At 39.8% G+C, this 14,883-nt stretch overlaps 1 protein-coding gene across 1 annotated transcript; it reads left to right on the forward strand.

Moving 5' to 3' along the window:
* Positions 1-316: 316 nt before the first annotated feature.
* On the forward strand, positions 317-14,719 carry PPID (peptidylprolyl isomerase D). The gene is made up of 10 exons (XM_084205139.1): positions 317-462; positions 2,175-2,315; positions 2,769-2,875; positions 6,174-6,362; positions 7,120-7,242; positions 8,769-8,875; positions 11,413-11,554; positions 13,747-13,833; positions 13,911-13,953; positions 14,479-14,719. Exons 1-10 carry the CDS (start codon positions 378-380, stop codon positions 14,565-14,567), a joined length of 1,113 nt encoding a protein of 370 aa, XP_084061265.1. The 5' UTR covers positions 317-377; the 3' UTR covers positions 14,568-14,719.
* Positions 14,720-14,883: the final 164 nt, after the last annotated feature.

Genomic DNA, 14,883 nt, shown 5'->3' on the forward strand with positions numbered 1-14,883 from the left:
AGTCACTTCGGACTTTTTTTGCCCATATTACCACGGATCACCACTTTTCACACAGCCTGCCATTGCTCTCATGAAATATAAACCCAGGCAAAACCTAAAATCTCTCTCCTTCCCCTTATTTCCAGGCCTTGTGCCTGTGTATAACCTCGAGAAAGCAATGCTCCTTCTCTGCGGATTATCTCCGAGTCACTTAAGGCCGCTGAGAGGCAGGACCAGGGGCGGACCAGCGCCGCCGCCATCTGCGGGCTCCCGGCTGCAGGGACACCGGCCGCCCGCCCCCGCCGGTGGGAGGAGCGCCGAGCGGCCCCGACCCGCGGGCGGCCGGGATCGCGGGCGGCCGAGCGGGCGGAGTCACCGCGCCAGCGGGCAGCTGCGGCATGTCGCACCCGTCCCCTGTCGCCCGGCCCAGCAAGGCCAGCAACCCCCGCGCCTTCTTCGATGTGGACATCGGGGGCGAGCGAGGTGGGGAGGGGGCGCGACGGAACCCGGGCGAGCTCCCCGGGCCGGGGCGCTGTGCGGGCCGCGCGGGGCCCGGGCCCGGCTGCAGGAGCGGCTCCGGGCCGGGCCGGGCCGCAGCGTTCCGGACGCGGGGGGACCCTGGGCCGGGCCGGGCGCTGCCCTGCGGGCTGCGAGCGCACAGCCCCGGCAGCGGGAGGAGGAGGAGGGCGTCCCGCCGCGAACGGGCCTCCCCGCGGGGCTCCCCCGCCAGAGCGAACAGGCCCGAGGAACATGGCGAGGAAGGCAACATGGCAGCACAGGCGGCCGGCCGGGGGGCTCCGGGGCGATGCCGGGAGTCGGGCCCGTCGTTCCCATGGCAGCCGGCGCTGCCCGGCCTCGGCTCCCGGCGCTGCCCACGTGTGCGGCCGCTCCCGCGCCGCTCTCCACGTGCTGCGCTGTGCCGAGCGCGGCCTCGCTCGGAGCCGCCCCCCGACTCCCGTGGCTGGGCCCCGCCGTGGCCGCGGAGCTGCCGCAGCACGGCGGGCCTTGCCTGGCTGCCCGGCCGGCAGCGGGGACTGCGCGGTGAAAGCTCGGGGAAACCGCAGCCCTGGTTCTCTTGGCAGCTCCAGTGCTGCCGGAGGTCAATCAAATATCTGGGCAAACGGTCAAAATCGAAATGAGGAAACAACAGCAAGTTAGCTGGGGTTGCTGCTTGAAAGGTTTGAAAAATTTACATGGAAAAAGATAGGGACTGCCTAAATCATGTCAGGATACTACTTTTCACTTATTCATTCCGTTACTCAGAAGAATAAAAGAAGAAAGTCTATGAGATGATTTGCCTTTTATTGACTTTCAGTTGTCTAATTTGTTTTCATTCCTGTAATAATTAGAATCAATATATTTACATTTAGCTACCGGTAGAGTGAAGTTATGTTAATTAATTGACTGTGAGGCTGATGAGAAAACAGGAGCATCAACTGATGGAGGCTGCTAGGAGTGAGAAGTAGCTCTGTGAGAAGCCAGTTAGTGAAGGAATGACAATTCAGCACAGAATCCATTTATCAGCAATTACGGGATCTGTTTGCTACTCAAGTTTAATTCGCTTCAGTTAAAACATGTACAGCAATTGTTAAACAGTTGCTTGTGGTGTCTCCAACTGTAAATAGCCATTATTCACACGGATATAAAGTGTATCACTCTGTCATAGTAAAATTCAGGTTTAAGAGAGTGAGAAGTAAGGGATGTGTTTAGCATAAGCTTTTTTATGGATTAGAAGTCTCCACAAAACAGTCTTTGTATTGTATGTACTTTTGACTGAACAAACTACATATATACTAAAACTGACATAAAATAAGTGTGCATATTAAAATTCATAATTTGGCTTTAATATACGTGTGTGTGATTTCCCACACAGCTTTTTTTTGGCAGAAAATGCATTTGGCATTTTCATTAGTTTTTGGTAGAATCTGCCTTTATTCCTGCTACATTATTCTTGACAGGGAATTCACTGTTGGTAATAACATTGCTAAAAACCCAGTGCAACTGCAAGCAATTGCCATGGAGCAACCCCAAGCCATGGAGCCATGGAACCCCAAGATGGAAATAGAATAGTAATCTAAATAAAAATAATACTAATAAAGCTTGAAGCATTAATTTCTTTTGACATATAATGCTCAATGCATCGCCGTGCCAAGGACAAGTCTTAAAAATGTCTTATTCTCTCTTTGTCATTTCAGTGGGACGCATTGTCTTTGAATTATTTGCTGACATTGTACCTAAAACTGCTGAGAATTTCCGTGCGTTATGTACAGGAGAAAAAGGAACAGGGCCTACCACTGGAAAACCTCTCCATTATAAGGGATGTCCTTTCCACAGAAGTAAGTTCTGTGAACTCCTCTGTTTTCCTATTGGTAACGAAAGTTGTCTACCATGAATATTTGAAATAATATTAAATAATATTTCAAGTACTTGTTAAAGAAACAACTTTACTGAAGGAAAGTTTTTTACTTTTTGATCCTCATAATGACCACATGTTCTTACCATGCACTGACAATAGTAAATTATAAATTTACTAGTAATTTTGCAAAATGAGTTTAACTCTGAGTTGTAAACAGGTTGAAATTAATTTCAGGTAAAGGTTTAAATATCAAGTGATATCCACATAACTCAAAAGGAGTACTTAAGTGACACTTGGTAAATAAAAGATGGGTTTGGGTTCTATTTAGGTGCTGGTGACAAGGATTGCTTTTCATCTTAGAATTGTTCATCTTTTTTTTACCCTCATGCTTTTGTGCCTTGCTGATAAATTTTATAACTATTTTCTTTTACAGTTATAAAGCAATTTATGGTTCAAGGTGGAGATTTCTCAAACCAAAATGGCACAGGTGGAGAAAGTATATATGGTGAAAAATTTGAAGATGAAAACTTTCATTATCAGGTACTCCGTTGAAAACACTGATTCTATTCAGTTGTGACATTTCAGTGATGTTACTCCTGCTGCAGTAATAACAATTGTCAGCATGGGCACTAGCCATTTTCATATCATGTTATGTGTGGTAGCATATGAACAACACTGACTGAAAAACTTACAGATATCACTGTCCCATGGTTAAAGCAAAGCCCTGGCTACAGTTGTACTTGCCTCAAAGAGTATTTTAGGAGAAGAAAATACAGCAGTCCTCCACTAATCAGATAACAAAATCGTGTATCAGGCTCACAGAATCACAGAGTCTGTTAGGTTGGAAAACACTTTTAGCATCAATGAGTCCAAGCCTTGACCAAACACTACCTTGTCAGCTAGAGTATAGCATTAAGTGCCATATACAGTCAGGTCTTGAACACCAGGAAAGATGACTCCACCACGTCCCAGGGCAGCCCATCCCCTTGTGTCAAGAAATTTCTCGCAGTGTCCAACCTTAGCCTCCCCTTGTGCAACTTGAGGCCATTTCCTCTTATCCTGTTGCTGATTGTCTGGGAGAGCAGACTGATCCCCCACCATGCTTTCAGGTAGTTGTAGGGAGTGATAAAGGTTACCCTTAAACCTTCTTTTCTGAAAAACCTCTGGTCCCTCAGCCACTCCTCACAAGACTAAAAGGACTTAAGTTTGGAACAACGACTGGAAATGTGACTCCCGTATTCATCATGAAGATAATTCCAGTTGTGTTCTCTGAAGTCTGACACTATTGGTGCCCACAGCACTGCTGCTAAGTGTCTGTTTGTTGGTACTGTCACAGGATCACATCCCTGAAGATGACTTTGTGCAATTATGTTTTCGGTTGTTTGAGATCCGGAGGTAATTATGAACATGATACAAATGATTCCCATTTCTGTACTTCTCAGCTCTAACAAATGTGGTCAAAGTGCCAGAGATATGTTGAAGAACCCATTTGGATTCTGTACAGAGTCTAAGAGCTTGATTCCTGTTATCTATTTGCTAAGAATGTTAGGGTTTTAGTGGAAGTTTAAATGTCTCTGTTATGTAGAAATTCACTAGCCCTTGCACTTAATCCAGCAGCCCTTCAGTGTTCTCACCCACTATCTCAGAAAACAAAGAGTTGTTTTTGTTGATGTTTGAGGACACTGGAACTGTTTGTTCTTGTGCTGGTTGCATGGACTGTTGCAAATTGCAGTAAATTGCAAAACTTTTGTCAGTAGTCAGCTTATCATTTCAGATCAATCCCACAGGGCTTTTCTTGATGCCACTTCTCCAGCTAATGGCTCTGCTGTTGTGGAACACCCAGCTTACACAACCCCAAGCGCTGTTACTATGGCAGAACTATAGTTTTGCAAACCTTGGATCTGTCAGAGAATCCGATTTTGTCCAGATTTTTTTCTTGCTTTATAGGCTTATGAAATGACCACAGAAACCATTATGAGAAAGACACTCCCATCTGTCTGCAGTGTTTTTCAAGACACAGCAAGAAAATTCATGAGTGACAACAGTTTTCTTTATAGAGACTCTCATAATTTGGGATGAAAATTGATATTGGTCCCAGACAAAATGGGGTTGGGTATAAGTGGGGAGACTGAAGGCATCAGACTGCTCTTTATAATTTCCAACTTGTCCCCCCACATCTTTATGGACAAAAGGTAAACCTGCAGGTATAAGGCAACACCCGAACTTACTGTTACTTGTTTTTTTGTTTACAAACCATTGCTGTCTAGCGTTAGCTGTAACTGGGGAGAGAGGGGGGCAAAAGCTAAGATTTACAGGCCTTATGCACTGAAGCAGTGACCAGCCTCAAATGGTATTTGCAAAAATCTGCTGTGGGACAACCCTTCTGTTTAACTTGTTTGCCAGCAACTACAATGCAAAGTGTCAGATATTTGTTTTAGAGGCTGCAATCCTACCAGCTGCCTTCTCTTGCTCTGGAACACAGGCTCCTCTGTCATTTGCCATCTCTGACTCCCAGGGCAAATTTCAAGGTTAGAACAGATAAAGTCAAGATTCCAGTAGAGTTCTGTTGGCGGTGGCTCTCAGCTGTAGAACCTTTTCCCAGAGTTCCTAAGCCAAATCCTGACTGAAAAGATTCAGACTTACTGTGCCTTATGACCAGATGAACAGTTCCGGCAAGGAGGTCTCCCTACCACTATGGAAATCCAAACACTGCATGGGAAAACAATTTTCAAAACAACAGGTTCTTGAAACTGGTGGAGAATGTAGAGAAAAAGCAGATGCTTAATTTCACCAGGCTCAGACTGTTATCTCAAACTAATCAGCCTCTCATTGAGCTCTGAAATCTGTTTCTATGTCCTCTGTACTATCATCAGTTTTTGCTCCTCTGCTCCTTCCCACAGTATCAAGTTCCTTAACAGTAGCACAGCGTGAATCCTTTCGATGTGTACCAGTGTCTAGGTATAACATCCTTACTTACATTAAATGGAGTTCCTTGCACTTAATAACCAGACCAACTTGGGGAGAATAACATCTTCATGGCTGGGTTGTGCCAGTTAAACAAGACATTCATAACACATAAGAAAAAATACATTTTTGCAGTGCAGAATAATCTATGTGATTGGACAAGAAAAGTCTTAGTTCAAAAAAGAAAAAAGTACTTGCAAGAAACAGGATAAACAATATCTTCTTACATTAGGCTGTTTAACAGTTTTCTTTTCGTTTGAGGCCTAGTGGCTTAAGTAGAAAAATAATTATATAGTTAAAAATCCTAACAGACTAAAAACTGTCTCTAGAAAGGTGAAGGAGATAAAAAAATCCCCAAACAAAATCACAAAATCATAAATTTCAAAGACCACAGTCCTCTTAAATTCCCCAGTTCTACACCATACTTTGTGTGAGTAGTCCTTATTAAAATTCACATTACATACCCATCTTAGCAGCTCAACATCAAACTTGGTTTCAGTGGTGTTTAGCCTCATTTCTTAAGGCCAGTGGTCTTAAATAATTCAGTGAGGAACTTCACTCCTTTCTCAGGTGATCTGCCTAAACTCATCAGCTCTGTAGGGAGTGGAATATAGAAGCAGCAGACAAGTGTTACAGCATTAAGTCACATGTGGCTGTGCTTACTAGATTGGTAGGGGGCAGGTAAAGACCCAGAGCTGAGCATTTGCCCTCTTCAGTCATGGTGGGTAAAATTAGTTGGCATCTGTATGTAATTGGTTTACCAAGCTGTTATGGCTGTCCTGGCTATGTTTATGATCAGCTTTATTGATCTTCCATATGGTTTTATAACATATTTTAAATGCTGATGCTGATTTTTTTTTTCCCCCCAATGCAGCATGATAAACCAGGTCTGCTGAGCATGGCAAATGCAGGACCTGGTACTAATGGCTCTCAGTTCTTTATTACAACGGTGCCTACTCCTCACCTGGATGGGAAACATGTGGTGTTTGGCCAAGTGATCAAAGGGATGGGTGTAGTTAAAATACTAGAAAACGTTGAAGTAAAAGGAGAAAATCCTGCAAAGGTAAGCAATATGCAAAGTACCGAGGGAATCATGTTTATTATTTCATTATATGATATATAATCATTGCTTCTAAATTCTTGGTGTAATATTTAGAACTATTAAATGTTAGTTATTTTTACTAACTGGTAATTTCCATTTTACTGTCCTTGTTAAGAGGTTTTTGTTCTTGCACTGTACATTTTCCTTGCACAAACCATTTATTGTTCAACACAGCTGTGAGGGTGGAAGCCTTTGCCAGAAGTGTAGGATGGGTGATGAAATGAAAAGGTGGAATTCACAATCCCACCTAAATGATATGTAATTCATATAATTTTTATGTCAGAAGTCATGTTTCTGAAAAAACAATTGGTGTGTAGGTCATAGCAGTTTGTGGGTGTTGGATGAATTAATACCTCTAACTTTAAAAGTCTTGGCAGCTGAAGAAAGAACCATCTTCTCTAATGTAGTAGAATTTCCATGTCTTGTTTTTTTGCTGCACTTCAGCTTGCTGCCAGTTCCTCTTCCAGTCTCCCCGTGAAGCGTGGGTATGGTGTTTTAGGCATGCTGATCCTCTGAACACAACACTTGGTACGATAAAAGCCTTCTGATGAGGATAGGCTAATGATGTGATGGGTTTCTGAAATAAATGCACCCAAACAACAGATGAAAAAGTCTTTTTATGGACTTTCAAAAATTTCAAAGAGCACTTGGAAGTTACTGCTTTTTTAAAAATTGTCTTAATAAGCAATACTACTCTTTACACTTTGGTTTTTTTCAGTTGTGTGTTATTGCTGAATGTGGAGAGCTAAAGGAAGGAGATGACTGGGGAATTACTCCCCAGGATGGATCTGGAGATGCTCATCCAGATTTTCCTGAAGATTCAGATATAGACTTGAAAGATGTAAGTATTTTTCTTCTTGGGTATTTTATAGATTGCAAGACTTGTATGTGATCTGAGTTACGTGGTGTCTGTGATGATGTTCATTCAGCTTTTTTTCTTAAGAATGGATCGAGGTCCTGATTAAATGGTGACATTCCATTTTAAGAAAGAGAAGTCTGTGTGGGATGGGATTGTTAGCTCTTTTTTTTCAGTGCTAATTTCAGCCCATTTTTTCCCCCAGTAACTAAAACCTCACTGAAAATTGTCATACTTATTTTCTTTTCTTGATTTCTTTTTATTTTTGTTTGTGCTGTAATGTCAGGTTGCAATTACTAGAACTTCATCCTGCAGACGACTAACTTAATGTTGTTATCTACACACTTTTTAAAATACTCACCCTTTAAAAGATTCTGCCCCACTTATTAGAAATAAAGGATTGGACTTTTTAAAAGGTTTTTACTACATTAGAGCTAGTTGTTCTTAATCCCCAGTAGCTGTTTACTTTTTAGACCTGCAGAATATCTGTGGTTAGGAGCTAGGGAGCAGACTGGTGAAAGCAGCTCTTCTGCAGGGTTTTGATTTCTCATGTAGGTGAACTAGACAAACTGGAAGTCAAATAGTGATTTGTGAGAGAGGGAAGAAAAGGGAGCTGCATGAGTAGATTCCAAATAGAGAATTAAAATAGTAAAAATCCATTTGAGCTAGAAAACAAACTCCTTGGCTGTTGAGAAGCACTTCAACTTATGAAAATGTTTTTGGATAGCCTTTGATGTGGTATAGAATTGAAGTTGGCAGGTGCCTGTTCCCTTCAACTTAAAACTTGTTCATATAAGCTAACTACAGAAACGATGGTGACATTGGGCTCACACTGATCAGTTTTTGCCAAGGTTACTCATTCTAGTAGGGTAGAACAGACAGCAGTAATTATAAACTATAATTGCCACTAGAGAAGTAACTCCATTGTATACAGTTATTGTATACAATTCTGGAAGTAGAAATTATGGACTTGGATAAAGACAGGCAGTTCTTTTCTCCTTCCATTGATATGTTAAGTGTTCAGAGAGAAGGAGAATTGTGTTGGCATGACTTCCACTTCGAGTGTGTGCAGAGTTCATGTGAGTGATACTGTTTTGAGAAGCAGAAGACAACATTTCATCAGGAATAAGACAGTCTTGGTTGAATACTTTGCTTGTAAATTTATCTTTTCTTTGAATAATGGCCAACACCTTTATATATAGCTCTATGTGGGTAGCAGCATTTAGGGAAAAGAGTTGGACTACTCTGTCTTCTCTAGTATTTTCTCACCATTTATACAGTAGAAAAGCCACTAGGAATTTGATCTTTCAGATCTTTGTGTTACATAAAGTAGAGAATATTACAGAAGTGGTTTGAAGGTAGTATTTTGTCTAAAATTGGAGTATTTCTATGCTGAGATTTTATAAACCTTGAAAGCAGATGTGCCTGGGATCGTATTGTTAAACATCAGTTAATTCACGACTTCTTTCATAAATACATTCATGCTTTATATTTCCCATCTATTTTATTAGGTTGACAAGATTGTGGCCATAGCAGAAGACACAAAGAATATAGGAAATACTTTCTTCAAATCGCAAAATTGGGCAATGGCAGCTAAAAAGTATAGTAAAAGCTTACGGTAAGGCTCTCATCCCTCAATCAGGTAGTTCGTGTAACCCAAATGAATACTGCTATTAAGCAATGATTTGTGCCTTTAAAAGGTGCCTGGTGCTGTGCTCTTTTTTTAAACAAAGAGCCTTCTGAATCTTGAAAACATCTGGTTGATTTTTAGCTACATAATCAAGTAGGTCTTCTACTCATTGCTAGGTAAGAGCTACAGACAGGAAGCATTGCTGAGAACTGCCTAAATACTCTTTATAATACTGCCACTGTGCTGGTACATACCTGGGAAGAAAAGCACAGTAGTATCCAGGGTAGTTAATGGACAGCAAGGAAAGGAAATGATTTTCTGTGATTTATAAAAGCAGTAGGTTTAACAAATTGATAAGTTTAAAAGAGAAATGTGGCCCTCACTCATTCATTACTGTTTTTTTTCCCTGTGGGTCGATATTATCATCCTAATTTCATGTATAATTCAGACTTGCCTTCAAAATCATAGTCTTTCTGCTTGTGTTTCCATACTGCTCCTTGCATATTTTTAAGCTTTTTGCTTTTATATGAACATTTCCTAAAAATAAAGTTATACTTACTGACCTTTATCCCGACCTTCTTAATGATCACTGGTTAAGCAACAGTGACAATAATGAAGGAAAAAAATCAGGCATATTTAATGCTTCAGCTGAGATCTTAGCAAACTGGGTTTCAAATAAATGTCACCTTTCTGAACCATAAAATGAATTCTTTAATTGCAGATATTAACCCAAGATACAGTGTCTTGACCTGCCCTCAAAAAGCCTATCATAGAAACAGAAACCCCAAAAGTAAAAAGGATTTCTATGCAAACCTTTTGGAAATTGTACATAAAAAAGGCTAGATCTTTAAGGATCTTTGTTGTATCTGTCCATTTTCTCTCCTCATTCTTAAGTAAATGCCAGGTGTAATTACACCATCCCTTCCAGTTAGGTGTCTTGCTCACTTTTAAGCACACCTAGTGAAGGCCCTTCCTGTCAGAGCAGCTTTGGTGCTTATTTGTCCTTGTAGGTGGAAATTGTAGTAATTTTTCTAGATTAAATGAATATGATCTTTCCAGCTTTTCCTTATAGGCCATACTTTTATGGACATGCCCTGTTACTGTAGCTTAGAATCTAATACTTCATGTAGGACAGTGACCTTTAGCTGGCACTTCACCAGAACTGATAGGAAAAGAATAGCTCTTACCAGGGTATCCCATGGCTTAGGTACAATTCACCTGGCACACCATCTGAAAATGCATTTGTCTTTTCACCTACAGTAACCATTATAATCTTCTGTTATTTTTCTTGTTTTATTGCTTCTTAGCCTTTTTTAAAAAAATGCATTTTATATGGTGGAAGGTAAACAACAAAAAAGTATTACTTCCTATTATCTCCTGTGATACTTACTTCACTGATTTCTTTGACTTGGAACCTCTAATCTTATGTCCAGAATGGTTGCAGTCTTCCATGTTTTCATGTGATTTATAAATATTATACATGTGTTCCATTTCTTTTGAACATAATACAGATTGTGTTATAACTCTCCTTACCTTTTACATGTTTGCTCTTTCTTCTTGTTCTCATCTTTTGCATGTTGCCTAGCAAGTGGAACAAGTACTGGGACTGCATCTAATTTAAAAGCACAAAGCATCTAATTTACTTTTTAAGTATTGTTAATTTTTGTGATCCAAAGGTTGTATATGAATAACAAAAAAGGCAGGGCATGCAAAAAGTGGACTTCATAGGCCCTGATGTGCAAAGACTACATTAATTCATGGCATGCTTAAAATGTGAATATATGCAAGCACAATTTTTGTTTTTTAAATAAAACTCAGAGAAATTCTATCAAATGGACAATTAAGGAGTTAAAGCTTTTGTATCCACAGCAGACCTTTGCCACTGGCAATAAAAACCAGACAGCATTAGCACATTGTAAATTAAGAAATGTGCTTTCAAAACAGAGATGTAGTAACTGCTGTGGCTCCATCCTGAACCAGTGTCAGTTTTGAAGTTCAGGAAAAGTCATGAAGGAGGACAGTGGGAAGAAGGTGGTGTTACTAATGCTCATAAAACACACTCCTTTACAAAGCAAAGTTAGCTTCAGATTTTAGCCACAAATACCTAAGCTAATTAGAAGGTTATTGAGGGAACTCAAGAAGAGATGAAGCTTCTCATGAACATGGAAGGTGTAGTGGTGGTGTTGATTTTCTAGCACTGATGAGTAACATGTTTTTTGAGAATAAACTGAGATAAATTCTGATGTTTTCCTGCAGTAGATTAGTGCTTTTGTCTAAGAAAGTGCTAATACAGCGGAGGACAAAGAGTTACAGGAAAACATTCTTTAGTGAGTTGATGGGTTTTTATTAGGGTGATGTTTATGTATTTAGTTTAATAAAGATTTGTAGCAGTTGAATTGAAGCTGCTTTAGAAGTAGTGTGGATAGGCTGGCTCACACATATCTGTGGAGAGATAGCTAAGGGCAGGAATAAAAATGGAAGTTGCAACACTAATCCATGTTGTGTGTGAATCTGTTTTTCTGCAGGTATGTAGAAGCTTCTGAAGAAGTGGCAGAGGAGGCAGACAAACCCAAGTTAAAGGCTGTTGCTTTGACCTGTGTTCTAAACATTGGTGCTTGCAAACTAAAACTGTCAGATTGGCAGGGAGCCATTGAGAGCTGTTCAGAGGTAATTGTAATGTTTAGTATCTTGGTTCAGAATTTGCCTGTATAGACTACAAAGGTTTTCTAAAGTCTTCTGCCAAGCTTATGATTTGAAAGTAAACAAGTAGAAGTTCATGGTGAAGTTAGTACTAACTTTCCAATATGTGGCTTTTTAAAAAGTTTCTGAAATTGAAATGAGTCATTAGAAACAAACAAAAGAGGGCTGTTGGTTACTGCCAGGAGAAATGCACATCATTGTCAGTTTGGTTTGTAGAGCTACTTCTTACATTACAAAGAGTTAAACTGTGTTCAGTGAAAGAAGAATACTTTTCTCTGGAAGACGAGTATGAGCAAAATGTGTTACTCGCCTCTAGATTTGATGGCCTTGTATTTTATTCATGGCAGGGACTTTCTCACCAACTAACCTTCCAGATAGGCTTAGTGGTGAAATAAAATGACTGAATAGGAAGAAAGAAACAAGGTAATGGTAAATCTGGGAAAAAAGGAAACCAATAGAATTAAAGGAAAAAAAAAAAGGAACTGTGACATGGGCATAGTGAAAATGTAAATAATTCAGTAAAACTCCAATAATATGAAGGAAACACAGGAAAGAAAGCTCTTATCTGTTAGCAAAGGATCCTGAGCAGCATCTCCTAGGGCCTTGTGCTGAAAGCAGGAGTCTCAGCTTATCTGTGTGTGAGGTCATTAGAAAGCTGGCTTGCTTTCTAGCTTGCTGATGGTGGAAAACCTTCATAAACCTGTATTTAGAATGGGAATGAGGAAAGAAGAAAATAGGAAAAATATTGTGTAATGTGATACCTGTCATCTAGAAAATGGTAAAACTGAAACAAATGTGTTACAGGTAGAAGTTACTATAACTAATAACACTTGCCACTGTGGGAAGAAAATAGCACTTCCTTTTTTTAAGAGTAAACAATTGTTAAATGAAGGCAACTCCACAGCTATAATAGACTTCTGTAAGTTATTTAGCTTATGTCTCATAATTGTGTCAGTGCTTTAAGCAGAACACCAGTTTTCTAAAATTAGCTAATGAAGTTCTAGGTAATTGTTAATGAGAAACTGTACACTTTCACTTTTATGATTTCACAAGGCCAAAAGCAATTTAAATTACCAGCCTGGAATACATGCATTGTTTGGTGTAAATAATGAATTATGAACAGCTGAACCTGTTCAAACAAACCTTGCATTGAAATAGCTGTAAGCACAATGGTTAAGGTAAAACCAAAGAATGCTACCTCTGTGTATACAATCCAGACTAATTCTTAGCACAGAAGAGGCTGAAGGCTTTATAGTAGGTAGCTCAATAGGAGCACCCACAGTAATACTACCTTTGTATTAACAGCCAATACCCAAGTGATTTAAAAAATATGGATGTGTTGTCTATTAATGACTCAAGGTTAATAAATTAAATTAATAAAGCGACACATTGCTGTGAAGACATTTCCTCTAAACACTGAGAAATTACATTCTTTAAAATAAAGACATACTATAGAACTAACTGCAGTAAAAATGTGATCTTCACAGACAAGATAAGGTAACAGCTAACTCACCAAATTATCCGAGGTATTCCGAAAAAATAATCAAAGTAATCAAACAGTGGAACAATCTCTTTGCCCAGGCACTGTATTTCCTATTTTGATATTGTCATATTAGAGCTGGCATATACACATTACTGAAAACATTCAGATCAAAAAAGGCGTAATGACTGGAACTTGGCAAAGTTCCTGAAGCATGATGAGATGGATTGCTTGCATGTATTTTTCTAGCCCACAGTGAAAAAAATCTTTACAGGAAATCTCTTTATTTATGATGCCATTTGAGGAGGTTTTGGTGCGAAGGAAGGAGCTGCAATAGAGAGATGCCCTGTGAGACTCAAGGTTAGGATAATTTGAACTGCAGCAACTCCTGAGCCTTGACAGCTATCTATATACACACACACACACCAGCTGTTCCATTTGGGCCTCGTGTGTGCTCATCCTTCACAAAAGACCACTTTTGCTGCAGCGGTACTGAAGCTGATTACTTGCTATTCAGTGTGCTGCATTATAGCATTCCTTTTTACACAGTTAATGTTTTGACAGCTTACCCTCAAACCAACTGTGAAGATTGTCTGCTGGTGTGAATTGTGCCATTTGTGGAGATGGGAGGCTGTGAAGTATAAGAAATGTTAATGTGACAATTTTATTAAATTTACAGGCTCTTAAAATAGATCCAGCAAATACTAAAGCTCTCTACAGACGGGCTCAAGGATGGCAGGGAATAAAAGATCTTGATCAAGCGCTGGTAATGATCACTTCTTTTTTGTCTTTTTAAATTTAAAATTCGTCAGATCGTTAATTTATATTTTTCTTTTATTTAAGGCTGATCTTAAAAAGGCTCATGAAATAGCCCCTGAAGACAAAGGTAAAATAAGTTGTTTCTTTTAAAATTCCCTTAAGAATTTAACAAAGTATCCAGGGTAGTATTCAGTTGATTTCATACCAGTGTGATGCCTAAAATGCTAGCTTAAACACTGATGTTCTAAGCACAGAGCCCACTGAGGTGGAAAACCTGATTTTATACAGCAGTGATGCTTCTGTTGCACTGGAAAACCTGCTTATGTAGGTCAGCAGCATTCCTCTTGAACTATGTCTGTATCTCACAGGGCTCTTACTAGCTTAATTTCCTGCTCTAATTGGGTGAGATTTTTATCTCTTAAGTTCTGTATTGGCACCCACACCATGCTTGCTGCATGCTCCTCCTATGTGGTTGCCTTACTAGTTGAGACAAAGCAAGGGACAAGACTTTTGCTGCTAGTATCTGACCTAGTCAAAGATTAAATGCAGTTTTATGAAGTAACACAGGTAAGTTCCAGTGACCTGTTGTTAACCTATGAGGAAACCTGATGCAAAGAGATGACTGTAACTCTGTCATTTTCTTTTTGAATAGCTATCCAGACGGAAACACTCAAAATCAAGCAGAAGATAAAAGCCCAAAAGGAGAAAGAGAAAGCAGCTTATGCTAAAATGTTTGCTTGATTTTTTCCCCCACTAAACAGTTAAATCTATGCACTAATTCATGCAAAAGGATAAATGGAGCTGCTTCTTTCATTTGCCCTCTGCTGCAGTTTTCAGTGTTTACAACACAAAAGTCTAATAATAAAGGCAAACTGTTCAAAGTTGATGTGGTTTTCTCTTTTTTTACGCTGTAGTAACTTGTTTTGCAACTCAGGTATTTTTCTAATGTATAAAGCAATGGTGGTTGTTTTCACAGCTTAGTGAAATAGTGCTTCCTGAGCAGCTTGGTTTCACATAAAGAGAATGTAGGCATTTTCGTAGTTCCTATTCAGCAGGC

Source organism: Fringilla coelebs (assembly GCF_963513975.1).
Source record: "Fringilla coelebs genome assembly, chromosome: 4".
In the NCBI taxonomy this organism is placed as follows: domain Eukaryota; kingdom Metazoa; phylum Chordata; class Aves; order Passeriformes; family Fringillidae; genus Fringilla; species Fringilla coelebs.

What these genes read in the sequence shown, in the direction of transcription:
- PPID (XM_084205139.1), top strand. Translation starts at nt 378, where the DNA reads ATGTCGCACCCGTCCCCTGTCGCCCGGCCCAGCAAGGCCAGCAACCCC. An exon ending in CCATTGAGAGCTGTTCAGAG is followed by an intron (nt 11,555 to 13,746) that starts GTAATTGTAATG and finishes TTAAATTTACAG; the next exon opens with GCTCTTAAAATAGATCCAGC. An exon ending in AATAGCCCCTGAAGACAAAG is followed by an intron (nt 13,954 to 14,478) that starts GTAAAATAAGTT and finishes CTTTTTGAATAG; the next exon opens with CTATCCAGACGGAAACACTC.